The sequence below is a fragment of the Leiobunum rupestre genome, chromosome 4, assembly GCF_980474605.1.
Source record: "Leiobunum rupestre chromosome 4, qqLeiRupe1.1.hap1, whole genome shotgun sequence".
Classification (NCBI taxonomy): domain Eukaryota; kingdom Metazoa; phylum Arthropoda; class Arachnida; order Opiliones; family Sclerosomatidae; genus Leiobunum; species Leiobunum rupestre.
This window is the reverse complement of record NC_143387.1, coordinates 45,836,518-45,861,394: the sequence shown is the minus strand read 5'-3', so window position 1 is coordinate 45,861,394 and position 24,877 is coordinate 45,836,518. Positions and strand designations below refer to the sequence as shown.

At 35.9% G+C, this 24,877-nt stretch overlaps 1 protein-coding gene across 6 annotated transcripts in view; it reads right to left on the bottom strand.

Annotated features, from left to right (window-relative positions):
• Positions 1-24,877, bottom strand: part of LOC149947971 (voltage-dependent L-type calcium channel subunit beta-1-like) — a 77,364-nt gene that overhangs the window by 9,270 nt on the left and 43,217 nt on the right. Inside the window, exon 1 of one of the 6 annotated variants that reach the window (XM_090172482.1) lies at positions 19,855-20,408. The exons of 4 other annotated variants lie outside the window; for them this stretch is intronic. In XM_090172482.1, coding sequence (XP_090028608.1) covers positions 19,855-19,875 — 21 coding nt within the window. In that variant the 5' untranslated portion in view covers positions 19,876-20,408. Of the gene's footprint in view, positions 1-19,854; positions 20,409-24,877 lie in introns of those variants that run through there. One more of the 6 variants, XM_090172480.1, reaches the window with a different exon arrangement.

Below are 24,877 nucleotides of genomic sequence, written 5' to 3'. Positions count from 1 at the left end.
TTTAATAATTACATTAATAGTATTGTAAAAATGTTTAGCTTTTTTATTTACATCGAAATATATTTTTCTTTTTCAAATATAGGGTTTTCAAAAGCCGTAAATCTGTTTTTTTTTTTAAATACATGGTTATATTTTCACGGTTAATTGAAGTTTATTCGCGTTCGCGTCGAGCGAGAACAAAAATATTTGGAAGCCGTTCGACGTGAGCGAAAAGGGAACATGACCGCCCAGAAATCCGGCTCTCAGGCCGTATCTTATCGATTTTTAATACTAGAGCCGCGACAGTCACTTGTCACTGAAGCGAAAGGCCGCGTGCCTCGAACTCTCAATTACGGGAAAACGCGACTGGGGACAGCGTTCCTGCGCAGTGCCGCGAGACTGCGGCTCTTTGGCAGCTCAAAAAGCTTTCGGAAAACATTGCCCAAAAATAGTGGAATTTAGAGAAATAGTCAATATTGAAGCTTATAAAGACGGGAAAAGAAAGTCGAAGTTACCGTGAATTTTCTTCTCGCGTTAGAGTTAAATATTTCGGAAATTATAATAAATACCACATTGGGCAGCGAGATTTACAAAATATGTATTTCGAACAACGCGTTTATTATAATGGCTCTAAAATATATATCGATTAGAATTATATATTAAAATATTAAACATTAGAGATTGGCTATCGTAGATTTTTCTACAACGAAAATTAATAGTAAATAAATCGATTTTTCCGACTGAATTAAAGTCTACCACTTTTGTAAGACATTCAAAATTCGATTTGCCGATACATTTTACATCATATATAAGATTAGTAAATATATCGACAAATCAAGAAATAACCTTTGATAGCTATATTCAAATGTACATTTTCTGATTATAAATTTCTCAAACAAAAACCACTCTCTTATCAATAAATAAACTTAATTTTTTTATAAAAAAAATAAATTTTATGTTTTTTCTCATTTAGAATAGCCTACTGAGAAAGTTAAGGGCTTTGTTTTCGCGAATCGATTAGTACAATCAAGTAACGGCTTCTCGTTAACTATAGCTCAATTCTAAATATAAAATAAATAGCGACACTCGAAATGTTTTCGTTCTGGCATCTCCTTCAAAATACGCAAACTATAACTTATTTTTTCTCTCAAATACGGCTTCAAAAGTATCGTCACTCTTCCGCGGTTAACGTTTCCAAAACACCACTAACCCACTTTCGAGAAATAAGTCGTAGAGGTTAAGACTACGGTATTTTGCTACCGCGGAAAACCCATTTTTTTGGCATTGCTATCGAGGACTTTAAATCGTTCAAAGCCGCAAAACAGAAAAACTTCAACACCGCGAAGGAATTTCAAAACAATCTAAATTTAGCGCGTTTTTTCATTGCCCCGTGCACCCGAACCCAGATGAATATTTCGAGTGACGTGAAAATTCCTCACTCGAGTAGGCCCTTTTAGATTACGCTATGTACTCAGCTTTTCAAAGTAAGCAAACTTTTACTACAGAGACAATATTAAGTTATATTCACTATTTTCTCGACAGTTTAAACAACCAATTCTACACTAGCGATTTTCTTGTCGTGTAAATCTAACGTAACGTAACTTCATTCGCTTAAAATTTTGAGCAACGTCAAGAACCTAGATGTCGTTGAAGCGGCCTAGAATGAGCGAACCAAATAGCGGCCTAGATGCTCGCGTCGGAGCAAAGCCACTCGGCGAGGGTCATTGACCCAGACTGCGATACTGGAGCGAATCCGATACTAGGGAAAAGCGACCGAAAATGTTGGAGCTCACCTCTCGATAGTTCACCGCTGCTCGAAAAGAATACCTATTTTAGCTATTTTCCAGATAACTGCTGGTTAAAAATATTTAAATCAATATAGAAAAACAGGATTGCCACCAAATTTTCAGATTAAAATTCCCCGACCACTTTAAGAGATTTTCCGACTTTTTAAGGTCAAAATTTTGGTTATATTTTAGTTTTATCAGAAGTTGATAAATTTAAATGGACTTATATTTCAGTAAAAAGGTTGAAAAAATTTGCCACACTTTTAAGAAAAATAATCAGCTAGGCTAATACCCAAGGCACCACCTTAGGCCTAAGTCATCAAGCGACTTTTAAAGCCCTTAATTTAGGTGGCCGGGTTACAATGATCAATATCAATAATGATAATCATAGAATTTGTCATGGATCTAGAGTAAAATTACCTTTGAAAAGTGTCAAGAGAAAATTTAATTCCCTTCAGGCCTATTTTTATATTCCCTGACTTCTTAGGACCATTTTTAAATTCCCTAATTTTTGCCTGATTTCCCTGACGTATGGCAACCCTGAAAATTGCTATTAATTTTTATCGATGTTCTATAGTTAATTTTAAGCACGTTAGAAATAAATATATTTCTAGGCTATAAAAATTAAAATTAATCCTACGCTGGTTCCAATGCTAGCCTATTTCTCGCCAAATTACGGGACTGAAAATTTACCGTCTGTTTTTTTCCGCCTGACAATATTAAAATTAGGCAGGATATTGAAATTAATACTTGTCTCAGATATTTATCATATACTTCCAACTACGAATATTTCTAATTGGAATTGCGATCTGAAATTATTTTTCAGGAAAAATAGGATTATATCTCTAAAAATATAGGACTTTATAAGACTATTTTTTCAAAATTATAGGATCATATAAGACTATATATGCTCTTTTATTTACTAACGTTTTGCATTTAAAAACAAAATCTATATTTAGTTAAATAAATCTTTGATTTTCACTTAAAAAATATAAACTTTTTAACCATTCTGTCACAAAAATATACTAGTAGCTAAACATGTTAGACTAGAATGACTTGGAATTTATCCTATAACTAAATCTAGCAATTTAACTGAGGGGCGGGTTTTGAAATGGGCAAAATATAAAAATTATAGGATATTTTATAGGACTTTGCTAAAAATATAGGATGTTACAGGACATTTTTGAAAATATAGGATTTTATCGGAATTATAGAACCTCTGGGGGCACTGTTGTAACCTCATGTTTTTGTATAAACGTTACCGAGAAAGCTAAATGCAAGTTCATTTCATCAGTAAATGGGTTAACAATGATTGTCGCGGTTTGATTTTGAAATAAATTCACAATGGGCGTAATTTAATCGCATTTTGGTTAAATTTGAACTGCATATTTTTAAGATCTTCCTCGCAAAATCAACATATTTACCTTGCATATGAACATAAAGTAGCATTCAAACTACGCAATTTTATTGGAGCCAATTTATCGTAAAAATACAACAATAGTTATCTTGCCCAACTTGTTAAAATGTTGTTCTTACGTCACAAGACCAAGCTTTATTAGTATATTGTTCGCATGAGCGATTTGCACGCGCGCTAGAAAAATCTATATTCCTCTGGCGACTGTAGCGAGCGCTCTCGTAGACTTGTAAAAGTAAGAGCCTCAATTAAACCAGAAAAATAAAGTAATGGCCACAAGAAGGCTAAGGTGTTTTTTTGGTTCTCCAATGCGATTATTTGTATTTTTAATACTCGCGCGTTATTCTCTCTGCGTGAAATTAGGTTTAGCCGGTCCAATTATTTATGCCATTTAGACCAAAACGAAAGGCGTTAGCTGCTAATTCGATAATAAGTATTATATACTAAACAGACAAAGGTTTCAAAATTACGCGTCAGTGACGCCATGGAATAACTCAATTTCATAGGTTGATTTTCAAAAAGTGTCATATCTGAAAATAATGGTACACCAAAGCGTGTACCAAATATGGTTGTTCATATTGCTTATTAAATTCCCAAATAGTTAACCAATTAGTTGAGACACCAATTAATCAGTGTGCACAGCAAAATTTCAGACACTCTTTGGAGGACCAACGCGCAACGTTTTTCTGGTCGGTGCCCAATTTTCAGTTGTTCCATTTGTTCGAAATATCCAACTATTTTAAATTCAAATAATGAAATTTACTTTACTATACAGTTTCTTTTAAATTGATCGATCCAAGCGTTTTTCTCAAAACCGACGAGACGGCAAATTGTGAAATTTTCAGGGTATATACAACGCATAGTAATCAATTGAATTTGTAAATTTAAGAAAAATCAAAGCTTTTTTGAGCGTTTTGGAAAATTTATTTTTTCACCGGTAGGTCGCAGCAAAAAAAGTCAATGAGAAAGTTGAAGAGCACATTGAAAAAAGTAAGAATACAATTGGTTCGCCAAAATATGGTTTGTTGGAATCAAATCTTCGGATTTTCGATATAAAATCGAAATTGCAGGCATAAATAATTTTGACAAGCTACACCTAATTTCTAAGTTTCGTATATAGAATAGTATAGCAGACGATAATAAAAATTACGAATAATCCCATTGGATGAACCCAAATCGTGTGGACAATTGTCGTACTATTCGGACCCACAGCAATCGAAATCAAACCCCATTTTGGCGGAAAGATGTGAACAGCGTAGGGCGACCAATTAATTGGTACTTCGGATACGAACCACTAATTTGGCACTAACAAAATTGTATAGTCTGAATGGTACTTTAGACAAGCTTAATAACCAAACTAATTGAATCTGTTCCATTGCGCCGAATCCCATTCGACCGAAAAACCCGCACTTCTCCGGGTTTAGGATTCGGTTTTATCCGTTTCAGCATCTGTCAGAACAGCATGCAGTGTTGTGTTACCTAACCTAACCTAACCTAACAGACTTAAAAATATATTAAAACGCTTCCATAAAAAATCAAAAGGAGTAGAAAGAAAAACTATTTTTTTTTTGCGGTCGCTCAATTGTGAATATTGCGTCGGTCGATTAGAAAAATACAAAACCCGCCTTTGGGCTAATTTCATCAAAAACATTCGCGGAATTCGGTCGAATAGGATTCGGCGCAATGGGAAGCCAACTAATTGGCCTTTAGAAGACTCGAAGTTTGATCGCATCTTTATTCCTTAAAAACCGATTACTTTACTAACCATTGGAGTTAACACAACCTATTTTAATATGTATTACCATAAGTCTATAATATTGTTCCATAATTTTGTCACTTTGCGGAATATTTTACTGAAAGCTAATAACGGAGTGACGTCATCACAAGAAGAAAATCTCCCCTAGCGAGGCGCTGTCAAAGGCTACGTAATGCAATCTGTCTTTATCACTCTTTGCAATGCACTCCATAAGGTGGTTCCTCTTAACTTAACATTTCGTACTTATTTTTATCCACCACTCTCCCCCATTTCAGCTTTCCGTTGCTTTGCAACGCGATTTGAAAATTTTAATGTTTAGGCTTTGTTTCACTTTTCGGTGTCATAGTCGCGAGCCAGATTTCCCGCACGGTACTGACGAGTCCCAAATAGGACGAAACCGGTCTACCGTTGGAAATTCTGGCATTTTATTTAATTTAATTAAGTTTTTCACTCGAAGACCTATTGGTACGAGCTATTTGTAAGTTTTTTAAATTTCTTCAAATTTGTTTAGGGTTTAGCTTTTTTTTATCCTTTTTCATTATGGACTATTCTACTTATTCGCAGGTGGTTCCTCTGAACTTAATTTTCTGGAGTAGAGCTCGGGGAAACGGATAAATTAATTTCAATTAATCATAAAAAATTCGATTAACGGTTTATTTATGGATATTATTCGCGACAATTATACGATTTTTTACGCAACAAATATTCTTTTATTCGGAAAATTTTCGGATACGGATATAAAAGAAATAAACGGAAATTTTCTTATCCGAACGCCGAGCCCTATTCTGGAAGGTGGCCGCCTGGGTGCGACACTGGTTGGGTTATTTCATTTTCACTTCTGGTGACTTTCCGAACAATCTCCGTTTTCCAGGATGGTACGGGTGGCTTCCTATTTTTAGGGCGCCTCATTAGAAGCAGTCCAAAGGAGGAATGGGGTGATCGCTTGGCCCGGGTGGAAAGGGGTTGCCAGAAGGAACGCCGCTGAAGTCACGGGCGGATAGAAGCCGTCGGGATGCCGTAGTTGGCAATTGAAATCTCGCGAGCTCATCATATTGCCTCGAAGTTGATCGCGAGCCAACGGAGAACAATGTAAAGATATAGCGGAGACAGAAGGCAAAAAGGGAAGCTTTGATACCCTCGGATTCGAACGCGCGCGCGAGAGCGAGCAAAGGCCGTCACGCCAAACTGGATACAGACAGTTTCGAGGGCTCCGAGCAAAGCCACCACGCTCCTTTACGCCCGTCTTCAGGGTCGACGAGAACAATCTACGCTCTAAATCACTAATCGGACAGCGAATTAACTAAACTGTCCCGGGTTGGGTCACGACAAACAGTCACTAAAATGACTCGCCTAAAATATAGACCGAAGTTTTGATATTATCTGAGAATCGTAGCTTATAGAAAATTATAATTATAGTACAGTTTTCCTACAAAATTTTCGTCATATAATTAAGGGTTTTACTTTATTTTGAAAACATTTTTCCAAAAGATCTTTTTGCAGAAACGTTTTATCAATTGAACGTAAACAGGAATCCATATCTCTACTTTGGAATGGATATACTGCCGTATCGCGTATGGTAAGATCAGGAATCCATACCTCTACTTGAAATGCTTGCCTGCCGTATCGCGTATGGTAAGATCACTCTGACGGCTTTGGCTCCGCCTCAGTGCCGTATTTCCGCCTAGGCCATACTAGGCCGTGGCCTAGGGGCCCATCCTTGGAATAGGCCCTCCAGTGACCGTAATTACTGTATTCGAAGGCATAAATCTATAATATCAATCGTAATTTATATTGGAGAAATTCCTAGGTAGAAGATTTTGTTTTAAAATTACCAAAATTTCTGCCTGGCAGTTTACGGACGCAGCCTTAAATCGCAATGTTGCATAATTATCGCATATTTAGTCGACGATTGTTAAGAGCTTTTATTTAGTAATATAACCGTAGAGCTCATACTTTCTACGCTGAATCAGGGAAATTCAGGCACAGCCTAGTTCCAGGGATAAGAGTAAAAGCAGCGCGTGAAAAGGGGGCCCAGACTCCTTATCTGCCTATGGGCCCAGGATCTCTAAGTCCGGCCCTGGACACGAAACACTTGGGCGGCCTAAAACCAAGCCGTGTGAAACAGGATTCAAGAAGGTGAAAAATCCCCTCTGCGCGTGCTCCCCTCTCACGTTGTTGTTTGTTAAGTTAACATAAGCCTCGTTCACACTAGAGCCTAAAACCCAGTTTAGGTTGGTTTGTATGCCAGTTTTGACAGCCGACGATAATTCACACGTGCGAAATCGCTTATAGCCAAGGCTTAACGTCCTTTCAAATTATGACTAGAATTTTGAAAATACTATAAAATGTATCCCAAAACAATTAGTTAATCATGTTAACTATACATACAGTAATATTATTGGACATTATTTCGAATTTTATTCCCATTATTTTGGAAAATACGAGCAATTTGACTTCCCCACCTTGTCGTTTTGAAAGCGATTCTAAGCGAGCGGACTTGGACAAGTTGCTTCCCGAACCAACACGAAGCGATTTCTCACGCTGGTTTCGAAAACTAGTTATCTAAACGAAGCGATTTAAGGGGTAAGTGTGAACGTGGCTATAAGTAACGTCAAAAAAACCGTCAGCCACATCGATACGAAAATTTGCAGCGATAAGCATTCCAAGTAGAGGTATGGATTCCTGACGTAAACGATAATTCACTCCTTTGGTTATTAGGATTCGTATAATTTAATCATGATAAAATCTGTAGCTTTGTTTGCATAAAGATTAAAAATAATGCAATCTAGACCTGATACAAATTTTGTTCTTTATTATAAGATCTCCATTATACACTTATGGTAAAACCAATTGGATAAATGTAGTACTACAACAAGCAAAGAAAAAATGGAGTAATAAATGAAAGGAGGTGTCTGTTTGTGCGGAGGAATAACTGAAAGGAGTGGGTCATATCGCGGCCACGTCCGTCCTTCACGCGACTGCGACGAGCCTCGGATCGATTGCTTATTCACTTCCTGTTCTATTCGGATTTTCAATTTTATTCTTTCGCTTCGACAGTTTTCCAATCCAATGGGCTTGTTAAAATTGATAACCCAGAGTAATCCCTCAGAAACGAAACCCGGGCAGAGGGGTGCAGTCCTCGTACACTCGCCGAAAGCTCGACTTATTTTCGAGCATACTTTTATATATAAGAAAACTCCGGATATTTGTGCTCAGAGTCGGGTATACACGGAGACTTCGGGCTTGTTTTTAACAATTCGGAGACCGGATTTAGAGGGTCATGATTTGTCGGCGACACTCGCAAAAAGTTTTTCGCCAGGAAAAGAAAATTTATGGTTCTAGCGACGAAACGAAAAACACTTTTTGCCGATCAAACCTTACTGGAAATATATCAATACACCATTTTTTAAATTAAAATACGACTATAGAATTCTCGGGAGAGTTTAACCTCAATGGCGCCATCCGAAGCTACGAGTTTTCGCGAGCCGAGAAATCTTAGAGAGTTGACGCACCTATTTATAGTCGATACGTAAGACCATAAGTCAACGACATTGTTTCGTAAGTATGACGCTTCACGTTTTAACTTCTCTAAACAAGCTTCAAAGCGAACACTTTCCCGTGAACATAGTGAATCTAACGTAGTCTTTGACATACTTCAGGGCTCCCAGCGATTGTTTTGTAAATATTATAGGAATTATAGGAAATTTAATAGAAAATATAGGAATTTATAGGAACATTATTAGCCAAAAAATAACATTTTATAGGAACATTATTAGCCAAAAAATAACATTTTATAGGAACATTATTAGCCAAAAAATAACATTTTATAGGAACATTATTAGCCAAAAAATAACATTTTATAGGAACATTATTAGCCAAAAAATAACATTTTATAGGAACATTGTAGCTAAAAATAGGAATTTATACGAGCATTTTATCTAAAAATAGGAATTTATAGGAGCATTTTAGCTAAAAATAGGAATTTATAGGAGCATTTTAGCTAAAAATAGGAATTTATAGGAGCATTTTAGCTAAAAATAGGAATTTATAGGAGCATTTTAGCTAAAAATGGAATTTATACGAACAATTTTACAATTTAAAAAAATAGGAAATTATAGGATGTTTTCGGGAACACCGGACCTAAGCCAGAGCTAAGCTCTATTTAGAAGGCAAATTTTTCCCAAACGTTAGGGCTGTTTTCTAATACATAATTTTTAAAATTATAGGAATTTCTGGACATAGCTATAGAAAAACTAGAAAATTTCGAAAAAATAGGAATTTATAGGAACAATTTTGAGAAAATAGGAATTTATAGGAGCATATTGAAATTATAGGAATTTATAGGAATTATAGGAAATCTGGGAGCCCTGCATACTTATGGAAAATATTATAGACTTACGGTAAGACCACTATTGCGCCATCAGCGTGTTTGAAAATGAAAATGTAATTAGTAAAATTGTATAAAAGAGACACGATACTTCATGACTGACTAAATACTAATTTCACCATGACTTTTAAATCCTTCATAATCAAAGATGAAAATGTAATACATAACTCTTTTTTTTTAATTAATAAGATATATCAAACAATAGTTTACGCTACAGATATATTGAAATATTTGCGGAATTTTTATAACAATATTTTAGTGCTAGTTCCAGTTAAAAGTATTTATTTAAAACTAATTATAAGGTAGAGTTATCTCTGCTCTAGTGCTTGAAATACTTTCAACAGTTGTAATTTCAGTAGTTAATTAGATTTAACTCGGTAATGAATGAAGCTGCTTTTGCACTAAACTAACTTTGAGTTAGTACCCAATCGATTTTTAATCAAAAAGAACTATTTTAATCTATTATTATTATAAGCTAACTATTTTAGATTTTTGGTACACCAGAGCCGCCACTCAAATCTTTATTTTTTATATGAAAAATAGGATTATAATTTCAAAAAATATAGGACTTTAAAGGAATATTTTTCTAAATTATAGGTTTTCATTTACTAACTTTATGCATTTAATAAAATCTATATTTTATGATTTTCACTTAAAAAATAGAAACTATTTAACCATTTTAACACAAAAAATATACTAGTAGCTAACCATGTTAACAATAACAAAAGTATCCTATAGCTAAATCTAGCAATTTAACTGATGACGTGAGTGGCGGAATTTGAAAAGGGCAAAATATCAAAATTATAGGATTTTATAGGACTTTTTCGAGATTTAGCAAAAAATATAGGATGTTATAGGACATCTGGGGCCCTGGTATACGTATTAAAGCAAATAAATTCTAAAAGTACCTTGAAAAATAACAAATCTTACAAAAACAAATGAGCGAATTGGAAAATATTACCCAAATTAATTTTAATTTAAGAATGTATTTCGGATAATTTTAAAATATATTTGAAAGATGGGCACTATCATATCTTTTTTGAATCTGATACTTTTTTCGATCGATTTAAGAAATTTTCTTTAAAATTCTATCAATTTTGATATGATTTTTAACACTAAAAATTCTATACAAAGAAAAATTGATTTTGAAAGGTTTCAGAATACCGCAAAAAAATTGATAGATTTGTGATTCCGCATATTTATCGTTACGAAAATTTGATTTTAATGGGATAGGACACGTGTCGACATCTATTGAAAACAATTTAAATGATATTCATTTTTACAGGTCAAGTAAAATTTGATTTGAAAGTGATATAGGTCGCCAAATATTGATTTGAATTTAATATAATCTTCGGCTCTCGGTAAAAGGGGGGGGGGGGCGGTAAACCGTTGTTTTTTTATACGGCAGTTCGTCCATGCTTCCTCTAAAACATGTCTTTTGACGAGAGTCACGTGATTTCGCGTGCAATGATATATTTTCGGCATGGGTAAAGCACGGCCAACTTTGATGACGCGCTGTTCGCGCGTCATTGAAGTTGGCCGTGGGCAAAGTAAAACTAAAACCAAAACCGTAGTGCACATTATTCCGGTGGATTAGGGATTAGGGTTGTAAATTTCTATTTAAGGTATTCGGAGAAAAAAGTGCCCATTTGGTTTTGATTTGATATATAACCTTAAGTGACTTTAGTGAAAAATTGATTGGAATTTAATAGAGGTACCTTGTAAAGATTTTTGAAAGAAACAAAATTGATCTGGTAGAGAGTACTCATTTGATTTTGATTTGATATATAGACTTAACCATTAGATACAAATTGATAGTAATTTGATAGTGGTGTTTACTCAATTTTTGAAAGGTAAAACTCTATTGGATAGAAAGTACTCATTTTTGATTTTCATTTGATATTTACACTTTTTGGGATATTGATTGAAAAATTGATCGTAATAGTGATAGTGCGCTATATGAAAATTTTGAAAGGAAAGAAAATTTATAAAGAAAAAAGTTACTCATCTTTGATTTTAAATTGATAACTTAGAGGCTCTTTCCATGAGCGCACCCAGAGCGACCTTTCGGTGTCTCGGCATCTGAACGGTCATGAAAATTACGCGACGCGATATCGCCGCCTGTTTCCATTGTCGAATCGAACCCCCACTGATGAGTAGATCGCTCCATTTGTAGCGCTACTAACTGGCACTTTGAAGCATTTATCCTAATATCTTCTTTCTAGCTCAATGCGGTGGATTAAGTCAAACTCGACTTTCACCCAAACTAATTTGACTTACGCTTACGCCACAAATTTATACGTTCATATAAATGTAAATTTGACGGTGAAATTAGTGAAGCAGTTTGGATATATAATTCAGATTGTACCTGATCATGTGAGAAAAAGATAACGGATTGACATGTTCAGATAGAAATTAGAAGCGCTAGATTTACCAGTTGTTTTTCAATTCGGAAATTGGCTAAGAGGCACACCGAGTATAGAAGGAATAAGGAGAGAAACACCCAAAATGTAGTGAGAACGATGCGATGACCGTTTCCAAGAAACAAAAAGGAGCGATATTTTCTCCCCGGAACACCTCTTTTGTCGTGCCAAGAAGGTCGACCACTTTTATCGCACTAACCCGTTTCCATGACCGTTCAGATGCGTCGACACCGAAAGGTTGCTCTGGGTGCGCTCATGGAAAGAGCCTCTAAATGTTGTGGGGTTTTTAAAAAATTGATCGGGATAGTGATAGTGGTGCCATCTTAATGATTTTGAGAGGTAAAACAAGTGCCCATCTTTGTTTGAAACAGCTCTAACAAATTAACGTCATATTTTTGGAAAATTCTTAGTCTTGACTCTATATTTACTGGTGTTATTAAATTAATACATAATAATTTCAATATAATTTATATAAATAATCATATATTTAAAAAAATTATTAATATATTTTTAATAATTATAAAATAGTCAGCTAGACTAATACCCAAAGCACCACATTAGGTCTAAGTCAGCTAGCGACGTTTAATGTAATTAATTAAGATGGCCTAAGTTAAGGGTGATGGCAACAGGGGCGTAGGAACGTTCTAGAAGTTGGAGGGGGCAAAGAGAAACCAAAAGGGGTCTGGAGAATGGTTTTTAATTTTTAATCGAGTGTAGCTTCTCCGAATGCATGTGTACCTTTTACTACTATGTAAATTGGCGGGAAAAGACTGAAATTTAAACACAGTTGAGGTTCTATAAGCTTTTTATGCTTTTAAAATGAGAATTTGAGACTTGTGAAGATTTCTACTGACCAAAAAGTTGGAGGGGGCAATAATATTAGTTGCCCCTCCCAGCAAAATTATAGGGAGGGGCATTGCCCCCCTTGCCCCCCCCCCCCCTGTTTCCTACGCCCCTGGGTGGCAAACCCTTCGTGCCACGCAAGCCACCAGCTCCCTACACTCACTATTACCATTAACAAATTTAATTTAATTTAATTTAAAGAGGAAACCGAACAGCTCGGGGAAAAACCCCTTTAACCAGTCGGGAACCCAACTGGGATCGAACACGGCTCCTATTACTAGGAAACGAAAGTGCTAACCACTCCGCCTAAAATATAATTATTACGTTATTAATATAATTATTACTATTAATTCGATCATTCCAATACCGAACGTTATTACACTATGTAAGCGTGTATGGTCAGCAATGCGGCCTGTGGTCATTACGTATCCAATATAAATTTTATCGCGGCTGTTCTAATGACACGCTAACAAAACGCGACTACACTTCCTTTCTCAGAAACGGTTTACAATAGGGGGTAGGTGCTAAAAAGAAAAGGTCAGAAGCGGGGTCAGAAGGCCTGCATCAAACTTCGTTCCGTTTTATCACGGGGGCTGTCTTACGTATAGGGACTACACTCCTACGCTTAAAAGGCAGGGGGGGGGGGGGCTTTGCTCTCGGTATGACGAAATTAGATTTACAAAATTCCTGCAGCTTTTAAAAGCCTCCATTCTACGTATAGGCCATTTGTACTTTTTTCGTATGGGGTACCAGCCTCCCCCCCCCCCCCCCGAGGACCTTCTATACAATTATACGATAGAATTTTTTTAAATTTTCTCTAACAGAAGTTCCTTTTACCTTTAGCTAACAAAATGATATTTGGATATTTTTCCTTGAAGGGCCGATTTTCATATAAGACACATTTTCAAGATTTATAAAGAGAAGAAATAATGGTTTCTAAGTGTCATACTGATTACGTCACCGTGTTCCTTTTCTCGGGTTAAATTGCTAAGCATAGGTTTTTGCGGGATTTTGTTAAATTTAAGTTATGTTAAATTTGGTTAGTCCATAATTAGTCCATTTTGGATTTTGCTATATTATCCCTTTTAATTATGGACTTATCTACTTTTTCACGTATTTTATCATCCTTCGCACAGTCCATAGGTGGTTTCTTCTAACTTAACTTATCGTATATACTATTCTCCACCACACTCCCCCCTTTTCGGCTTTCCGTTGCTATGCAACGCGTTTTGAAATTTTTAATGTTTAGGCTTAGTTTCTCTTTTAGATATAACAAACGCCAGCCAGATTTCCCGCACGGTACGAAACCGGTCTACCGTTGGAAATTCTGGCTATTTTATTTAGATTTTATGTATTTTATTACTCGAAGATCTATTTGATCCGAGATTCGCGTTTTTTGTTTGCTCGAAGACCTATTGGTACGAGTTATTTGTAAGTTTTTTAATTTCTTCAAATTTGCTTAGGATTTAGCTATATTATCCCTTTTAATTATGGACTTATCTACTTTTCTTTCTTTTGTTTTCAGATAAAAACAATTTACTTTGCCCAATAAAAGTTGACAACCGTTGCTACGTTGAAATCGCAAAACGATTGGTCATCGAACATTGTAATTTATACTTAAAACATATTTTCATGAAAATTAAACTAAATTATCTGAATAAAATATTAATAACGCTTGAGCAGTAGAATAAAACGCTTTTAATGAACAGTTGAAGCTAAACCGAAAATTAGAAACCAAAAACTAACTAGCCCTACCATAAATAGATATTTTAATTATAATTAGTGAAGTTTATTTCCGCGTGCAAATATACTTTGCTATAAGATTTCACTATCAAAATAAATGTATAAATTGATCATCACGATGTTTTTGAATATTTCGATTCATTAATTGATTAGTTATCACTTTAAAATATGAGCTAGTGGACGAGGGTCCATTTAAAATACAATTGTCAAAAGGCCGTATTCTAAATTCGGGCTTACCGGAAATGCGCTATCTCTACTATAATTTACACGCTGCATCTGAGAATAATTAATAATTAGCATAACAATTTATTAGGTTACCCTCGCTCCTCCATACCCATGAGCGCGGTGTTACATCACGTTGTAAGGTATTTCTTAAATTGGTTTAGTAAACCGGCGGATAAATGTACTGATTAACTGTTAAGGGGCACTAATTAGGCGCCATACGGAAAATAGGAAATTAACTTTCGATAAGTTGAAGGACGTTTGATAAATATCTGTACGCGTAACTCAATTCAATTCCTTTCTAGCTTTGATGTTCTATAACTAGCAGTTACTTAACCCTGTGACGCGGTACGTATTGTCCTCGTGATAAGAAATTAAATGGACCCCTGTTGTGTAGTACCGTCATCTACTACGAAGAATTCTAATAACCATTGCAGGGACCCCACTCGAATCTTAATTTTTTTGGGAAAATAGGATTATATTTCTAAAAATATAAGACTTTTTTATAGGACTATATATGCTCTTTCAATTACTAACTTTATGCATTTAAAAACAAAATCTATATTTAGTTAAATAAATCTTTGATTTACACTTAAAAAATAGAAACCATTTTACCACAAAAATATACTAGTAGCTAACCATGCTAAAGGCCGACTACATAAATCTTAGGTTTACTTCTTCTTTCACTGGAAGTAGGCCGACTGCATGGCACACGTGTATTGCAGTAAGCCTACTTCCAGTGAAAGACAGTAAACTGAAGATTTATGTAGTCGGCCTTTAACAATTATCAAAGTATAGACTAGAATGACTTCCGACGTTAGTATAGGAATTTATCCTATAGCTAGATCATAGCAATTTAACTTGGTGGCGCGATTTGAAATGGGCAAAATATCTAAATTATAGGATTTTATAGGACTTTGCTAAAATATATACGATTTTATAGGACAATTATGAAAATATAAGATTTTATAGGAAATATAGGACGTCTGGGGGCTCTGCCATTGTTTCTAATATTATATTATTAAGCTATGAATAACTCAAAATAAAGCGTTTCAATCAATAAGCCTTGCCTACTCAGATAAAAGCTTTCGTCTGACATTTTTACCTGGAAGTTGTACACAGTGAGAAGTGTTGCTGACGAAGTAATGTTAAAAAACGTAAGTGCATGGCTATTGCGCATTCAAGGTACATTGCGCGAAATGAGTTTGGGAAATGCTTAGTTAAGAACGTAGCCACTAGGAGGCTCCCTTATATAATACCTACGTGCTCGTAGCAAATAAAGGCTGGAGCTCTATTTAGGGGGAACTTTCTGGTTGGCTTATAACTGTATCAAGAATGAATCTATTACTTCTTAGGGATAATGACCAGGGGGCGCTTTCGTACCACTTGAGGTCTCTAGGTGCAATGCGATTTTGTGACCCGTTTTGCACCCCCTCGAGATCCAAAATAAATTGCTTCAATGTAACGTTGTCTCCTCCCTCTCGGGTGGTCAAAATGGGTCGCGTGAAATGAGCATGTTGAGACGAGACTCTACAGTAAGTTCCTTTCCCAAAACATCTCATTGGTTGCCCCCCATCAACATAGTAATTCTAACTAAGCATACACAAATACATTATTCATCGAATAAAGTATAATAATCAGCTAGGCTAATACCCTTGGCACCACATTAGGCCCAAGCCATCGAGTGACTTTTAACGCTATAGATTCTGGTGGCCGGGTTACAATGCGTACAAGATGTCCGTCTGATATATAATTGCAATAGTGCAGTGTTATGTTTGTACTTGTCAAGGATATCTCAAGGATATCTTAGCTCGAAACATATAAGATACAACACAGGTTTCCGTTTTCGTTATATATTATTTCGAATTGAATTTTGGGTTGAATGAAAAAAGCTGCGAGCCCCTAAACCGACAAGGAGACATCCCGAAGTGTAACCCACCGATTTTGTTCAAACTCGGGGGATTGGTAGACCTTCCTGTAACTTGAAAAATCCTAAAGGGAATTTATTCAATGGGCAACCATTTTGCCATGGCAACGAAAAATGTTTTTGACAACAAACATTTTAAGCTTTCCCATTGAAAATAACATGGGATTCTGACCGATTCCTAGCCCCCCCCCCCCCTGTGAATCATTTTAAAAAATTTCAAAATTTCTAAAATGCCAAAAATAGATAAAAATTGACAAAAAAACATCAAAACTGATCAACTTTTGATCAATTTGAGGCGCGCCAGCTGGAATTTGCAAAACTACTATATTTTTATTATTGAGTGAGACCAGGTTCAAATTAAAACTTTTCAAACTATATTTTTTCAAAACATAATACACAATATAATTACATTTCCATGCATATTTCTTTAAAATTCAAACTCACGTTTTCAATGGTAAAAGCAATATACACATTTTAAAATTTAGTTTCGATTAAAAATATTTGAAATATATAGAAAATTACATTTAATACGCTTTAGAAAAGTATTATTAAAAAATTATTACTCGAGGATACCTGGGCAAATTTTTATAACTATTGTTGTTTATCTCGACTCCCAGATAGCGCTAGGTGCAGATTATAACTCAAACGTATAAGGGAATTTCTTTGCCTCGAGTTTTCGATACCACATTAAATTATGTTCATTTTATTTCATAAGCTTTAAAGAAACTTATTGATATCTTAGTTTCACCCAAATTTAAAAAACGTGGGAAGGGTATTTGACACGATTACACATCTTTTTAAGCTATGCTGATTCGCTCTAAATTTATAGTGTGTTAGGCTTAAATGAAAAACAAGTTCGTCCCGTTAAGTAACCACTTGACAATTTATGTGAAATCAAAGGTGGGAATATAGAAATTATTAAAGCAGTAGGATTCGGGTTAACGGTAATAGGGAGCTGTTTATATGAAGGGTTTGCCACCACCCTCATTCGCATTGTAACCCGGCCACCTGAATTAGTGGCATTAACGGTTGCTCGATGAATTGGGCCTAAGGTATTAGCCTAGCCAATTATTATTATCATTATTACACGATAGACAGTGTCATTGAAAAACGATTTTCAACTTTTCTTTTTACGACGAGCCTAACAGACTTTAAACAGTAAAACCTTACTTCTGTACTCGGTTACAGGTTAAGAAAGGCAAAATATCTAGTACATTTGGCGGAAAGATACCAGCACAAATTTCCGGTAAATTTGGAGCGGGAATTTAGAATTTCGCCTATTTTCTGTGGAATTGGCCTTATTGTTTTGATGTTACTGCTGCGTCACGGGTGACGTATCGATGACGTTTACTATGAAAAGCCCTGAACGTAAGAGTAAATTCGACCATGATTCCACGAGGCACCCTGTTTTTGAGCATAAACTGAACTGAACTTCTTCGTATTTCGTGACGAATGATCTACATAAAAACAAGTTCAGAAAGCGTAGCTTATTTTATAGAAAGGCATATTCCTAAAGGTTTCTACGCGTTTTATATTAATCAATTTTAAACATTTCAATAGACCTTTCTAAAAATTCCTAGCTAAACTGGCCAACCACTTTCACTGTAAGATAACGTAGCGCTACTTCAGTAGGACTTGTAAACTTATTTATTCTATGGTTCTAAAATTTGTGCTTATGCTCATTCCTATTTGATTTTCAAAATATAGCTAAGGTAGCCTACGTGAAGATAGTATATTTCAAAATATAGTAAGTCCATAACTGAATTATTTACAAAATCCATGAGATATAGTTACTTAACTAATTATTATGGTTTGTATAAAACTATAACCGTTAAATGAGTAGGACTTTGATTAGAAATCCATTATTTAGGTTGGCAGATTTGCCAGATAATCCTTTTTTGAGCCTCCCTGGTTCATGAAAAATCGGGCCAAGCCTTCTGCCTCTCTATACACAAAAGTAAATAACCACATAAGTAGTATTTTATAGAATGGTCTATTGCGTAAATTTTAAAGTGATCAATAAATATTTAATGTTGATTATTATTTTTAAGCTTAGCGTATTTTTAGTATAATGCTCCCAAACAATCATCGAAACGCACGTTTATTTACGTTAACGTGGTAATCTCGGTATTACCCGTTCTATACTTACCCTGGACTCGCCAAACTAAATTTTTTAGGTATGCCTCACTTGTAGTACTAAAAATAAATTATTAGATGTTCTTAAATCTTATCTATGTTAATTAATTAATTATAACTTTGAAATATAACGCAATAGGCGGTATTTTCCAAGATTATATAATTATTATTCAACCGTAAACAGGCCAAATTTGAAATTAACGGCGCTGATTTACCGGAAATTCGTGCTAGTATCTTTCCGCCAAATGTACTAGATATTTTGTGTTTCTTAACTGAGTATAGACATTTCATTTGTAAATAAAAAATGAGTGATACAAATCATAAAACTATGAATTTAGTTATATTACATACTTTAAAAACCGTAGTACATATTTATTGAAGTGCGTTATTAGGGGATTTATTTATTTTATAAATTTGCAAAGTTGATACACAAAAGTAGGTACAAAAAAGTTTCAAAAAACGCGACAGACTAATCGGAAAAAAATCCTAAAAAAATATTGAATTTGTGTAAAAATCATTTCAGTCGGATTTAAGATTGCATACATGTTTGATCACCGTTGATATTATTTAGCCGATATATATTTACAGACTGGATATACAACTATGTATAATAAATACATATTAAAATAAACAAATAATAATATAAATAAAAACAAATAATAAAATAAATGAAATAAACCATAACATAAAAAAATTAAATTGAAGTTTACGATTTTAAATTAACCGTGGTTTTTACTATACCTTTTTGGTTGTCACGCGTAATCTTACGTGTTAAATTTTTCGTCGATTTAATCCTGTTAATTATTACGAGCCTATACCATTTTTAGCCAACTAGTTTACCATTATTCCCTCGAAATTGATCAGGACTTATTGAAGATGAAAGCGTAACGAGGGTATATTAGAGGAGTATATTCCGCTATTAAGTAAATAACGACGTAAAAGAGCGTATGAAGAGGGTACATACTTTCCCGGAAATTGGTTTTCGTCGCGTATGCCTACTGGCCGGTCAGGCCTAATCCTTCGCTCCCAGGACAAAATAAAACAGCTATCCGTGGTCAAGTGAAATGACGGCGCGGAGAAAAAAAATTGCGGATAATTTCCTGTTGAGGGTCGCTCGTCAGAGAAATCAAAACGAGCGCGACACGACAAGCAACGTTGAAAGCGCACTGACGACGACAAAGAGGCGCTGGCGAAAACTAATTAAGCGATTTAAAAGCGGTTCAATTTGACGACTTACCACTCTTTGAATTAGTTTCATCGGATCCGGCGTTCGAAGCGCAATATCACGCGACGCTGTTGACCCTTTTTTTACGGCGAAGTCAATTCGTCACGCCGAACTAGAACAGCGCGAGCACTCGGTTTGGGAAGACGGAAGAATTGAAAACAAATTGAAAGGAAAATAGACGTTGGAAGCATAGCGCCGAGGCTTAGCGCGTCGCTCGGCTTTCGTCGTCACACGCGCACACCGGCATTCTTCCTGGCGACGAGGAAGGCTAAGCCGGCTCTCTCTCCTTCTAACGAGTGAATCCAACGAAGCTCTAATTCGCCGCCCTATTGCTCAAATTTTCACCACCAAAATTCTAGTCTACGGGAAACGGCGGGATTTCTCGTACAAAAGACGGTCGGACCCTGATTCCAGTCTCGCGCCTTTGCCCGGCTCTAGAAGGATTGTTGGAACGTCACGCAGACGGTAGCGGTATACGCTCGGCATCGTTTTTAGCCTACAACATGGATTCCCGTTAGAATATTCTCTCTGGCCGGTGCCTGCGCTCTCTCTCTCTCCTCTTCCCTGAACTCCGCAAAGAGCGGACGATCCAATGGAAGAGCCTCTCTCATTCGGGACCAATGGACGACGCCGTTAAAAGAGCTGGAATCCGTGACGCGTTTCTCCCGATGCTGAGAATGAGAGAGACTCGTCTGAGAGAGAGAGTACCCCTCTCAACTCTCTTAGTCTTGATGCTAATGCTTAGATTTTATTGCCCTCTGCTAGTTTGTGTGCATCTTTGTTTCCAATGCGAGAAATACATGTTTTTTGGGCTCCATTTCGACACTGTTCCATTATTGATTCGATGTAAAATTAACGCTATTGACTCTTCAAATTATTAGATCGGTTTTAACAAATTCACTTGAAATGGAAAATTAGCAAAAGCTTTTTTATTAAATTATTTTAAAATATTGAGAAATAAAAACCAATCAACTTTTAATTTTTGTTTTATATACAAATTAAAATACCGTAGTATGGAATAATTTTCTGTAACCCGGATCAGTAGTTGAACCACGAGTCCTCAGTTCTAATAATTAGGGTACAATACAGGGCGCTTACGTGCTGGAATCGCCTCAACGCGGAAAATAGGCCAAATTGACGCGGCTGTGAGAAGATCGGTTCGGGTATATTTCACTCACTAGCTAAAATTCGAAATCAATTTGAATATGTGAAAAAATCGATTAAAATTCGCCCCTCCCCCTGGTAGAGAATTTGGTCAATAAAAGGAGGCAGAAAACTTATAAGCAAACACGGGTGGCGCTTTGTCGCGCAACGGTGTCCATTCAGCCCATTCATTTCCACAGACACATATTCCCCGGTCAAATGTTCGTTCCGGCGTCTCCCGCCAGAGGGAGCTTTTCGGCCGTAGGTACAACTAGGTAGACGTTGATTTCCCGCGTATAAACAGCCAAGGATTATACGTAATCTTAAATAAGGAAAGAGATGTAGATAGATTAGGCTTAAGAACGGGGTAATATTATTTTTAGGAGTTCGTTCTCATTTTGTAGGGATTTTGGTATTGCATCGAAGATAATTGGATTTTAATAACGCGGCCAATTTAACGCCAGGAAAATTAATCCGAATTGGTATGGCTCGTGAAATGAGAGATGCGCGCGAAAATTGGCAACATTCCAAATTTAAAGGGATTCACAATGATCTCCTGTTTCGTTGAAATTTTATTCACGGACTACGATAGATACATTGTTCTTAAAATTATATTTCCGCATCCAGACGTAGTACTAATTTCTTTTGATGAGAATTGTACATACACTTCAGCCCGACCCCGCGTTATATATTCCACCATAAGTCGATTTGGTAACTCGACGTAATATACTTATGATTGTATCGCGTAGACTTTGTCGAAAATAAAAAATAAAATAAATTTAATCTGGAAACCACATATGTATACACTAGGACTGATTATTCCGATAGAAACGGGCGTGGTTTTAACTTACATCATAATACGCTAAACTAGGCGCCGATTCAACATTAAGCCATGTAATTAAGCTCATTATCTTAATTTTCTTTAACGTTTCCATATCTGAATATACGCGTAAAACATAATAACTTTAGTGTGATTAACATATAGCAGCGTGGAACTAATGTAGCCTTAGACATTCCAAGTGAATACGAATATAATTTCCTGCTGTAACCTATTTAAAGCCCGAGCTCCAAGCTGTAATATATTTGATATATATATATATAATGAAATTTAACTATTTCATTTCAAAAACTGAAGTAACTTTTATAGATATACAACATTTATGGATTGAAATTGATGATGATTTGAAAATGTAAGCTTGGAAAGCAACTCTTTTCGGAAGTCGAAGCTGCGCCGCGGAAGCTAAGTTCTATTGCATAGTTTTTTTTATCGTTCGGAACAAGGACTAGTTCGATTTGAAGCTGCTGCCGCCGAGTCGCCGATAAAGGCGGAGGACTGGTTTGATGGGTCAATAAGAAAAATAAGAGAAAAATGTTCGACCGTTCGGACATTTATGATCACCTTAAAATACAGCGTATATCGAGCGATTCGCGTATTTTGTACGGCCCGAGAATAAACATGGCCAAATCCAATCCGTCATCGGGACGAGTCGGCCAAAGAGAGAGGGGGGGGGGGGTCAAAGGGCGCTTGTCAATACCACTTGTAACGCGTCCGAGGGAACTCATTAGGCCATTACTTATGTCTATAGTTAATAGGGTTTAAGTTGCCTAAATAACCCAGCTGAAAACGTGCCAAGTAGTGTTGTTAATTTTCCGGAAAAATAAAAAAGCGGAAAAAGTTCCAGAAAATATTCTGCAAATCGGAAAAATAAAAATTGAAACAAATTACTTTTTAAGGGTTTTTAATGTTTTTAACATTTTATCGATATAAATTGTCTAATAACAGTAAACATACTTCATAACATTAATAGTGTTACATTGTTAATCAGTTTAAAGCTAGTCTAGAGGTTTAGTTTTACTTTTACATTCGAAAAAATTAGGCGAAAATGTCGCTTTATTTAAATTTGCAAACAATATTAGACTAATCATGGAATTAATTCTTTTTTTTAATTTTCCGTATTTTTCCGAAAAAAAGGCCTCGGTCCTTTTCCGACTTACAACACTAGTGTCACTCTTCAAAAAATCTTTCTCGTCTCTATAACTAAAAATGATTGGATATTTAACGTTTTCGTCGTCAGAATTGTAAGGGTTCAAGCTCCGTAAATATTAGTTTCCTCTGAACCTGTTCGGGATATTCAAATTACAGGTGTTAACAAGTAAACATTTATTTATATTTAAATGAGAATGCCTATGTTAAGACGACGTTTAGCGTTTCTACTAATCCACCAATCAAATCGACCCGTTATGTCATTGACTCCCTCTCGTGATGGCGGATAAGTAGTAAATGCATTTTTAGTTTTAAGTAAACCGTCGCATTTAAAAAAATAATAAAAAACTTTAAAACAGGCCATACATTCCTTACCAAAAAAGTTTAGAAATATTTCTCAACAAAACTTGAAATTCAAATAGCCATATTGCTTAAGAGAACTTAATTTTCAATAAGCCTTTCTATACAGTCATTACGCTTGCCGAACTTGTTTTAATGTATCGCCTTCGCCACGAGATACGTTCAGTTTCAAAGTTTAGATCTTTATAAAAAGGGCGACTCGACGAATTTTAATTCCTATCTTATTCAACTTGTTTAAAGTTCCACGCGCTCTTTAATATTTTAGCGTAAAAGGCTCGCGCATTTTTATTTCAGGGAGCACGCGCGAAATCGCTCGAGCCAGTTTGCGCTAAAATTTCAAGACGCGCGTGGAACTTTAAACAAGTTGAATAAAGTTTGTTTTCCACTAGCGCGCGTCATAATGTTATTTTCATTATGCGCGTAAAAACGTTTGAACGGTTCAAAGCTGAGAAACGCGTCGTTGCGCGCCAGTGGAAAACAAGCTTTAAGCCCCATTTTCATGCTCGCTGGTAGCGGATAAAAATCGACAAAATTCGCTTCCGCAACTCGCAAGCGTGAAAATAAAGCTAAAATATCTGTTTGAAACAGATCGACGCGGAAACTGAAAAGTGTGTAGCGGAAGCGGATTTTGTCGATTTTTACCCGCTACCAGCGAGCATGAAAATGGGGCTTTAGACACGAATAGAGTTTACGCTATAGCGTCTATTGGCTGTCATAGCGAAACGTCACTTCTACGTCACGAGTGACGCGCCCGATACATCTAAACAAGAAGGCCAATGTTACTTTATTGAAAGGCCAATTCCCAACCTAAATTTCGTTACAATGCCACGCGCGTTAGAAAAATTTTCCCGAAAAGTTTATGACAGCTTGAATTTGGATACAATTTGGCGAAGTAACGAGATGACAAACGAGCTATATTTTGAGAACACCCTTTCTGGAAACTGGCTCGCGTTTTTAAAGTCGCGATGTTTTGGTTCTCGGGGTCAAGAGAAACGAAGAAAAAGTTTGTCATTCGCCGCCGTTTGTGCGCGTCATAACATCTCACCATTTTCATGGCGGTCTATTTCGCCACTTCGAGAGATGGATAATACATTTTAGACGAGTTAAATTTACCATCGCGAATTAGTATCTTGAAGTTTTCAAGTTTTGCTACTTTAATACCAAATGTGAATGAATTTCCAAAAGATTCAAAATTTTAGGCCGATTAAAGCCTAGTTCCCCGAGGGGTTGGACACTTGCCATTATTTTGTACGGGATTTCGGGATTTCGTAGAGATTTGGCAATTGTATCATTACTTTTTGAAGTGATTTTGGGATTTCAATGTTAATTTACCATAGAGAGAGTTAAAAGATTTTGCAATTTTAGACAAAGTGTACGGGATTTTGGTAATTGTCTGACCCCTCGTAGTTCCCACTTAGCGAAAAAAAAAACAATTTTCGCGCTGAAAATTGACGCTCGCGGATAGAATTTGCGATTTTTTTCAAATTTGCTGCTAAAGTCGCGTCTCCGCGGTATCTAGCGAATGTTCTAATTTTTGACGTCCACACC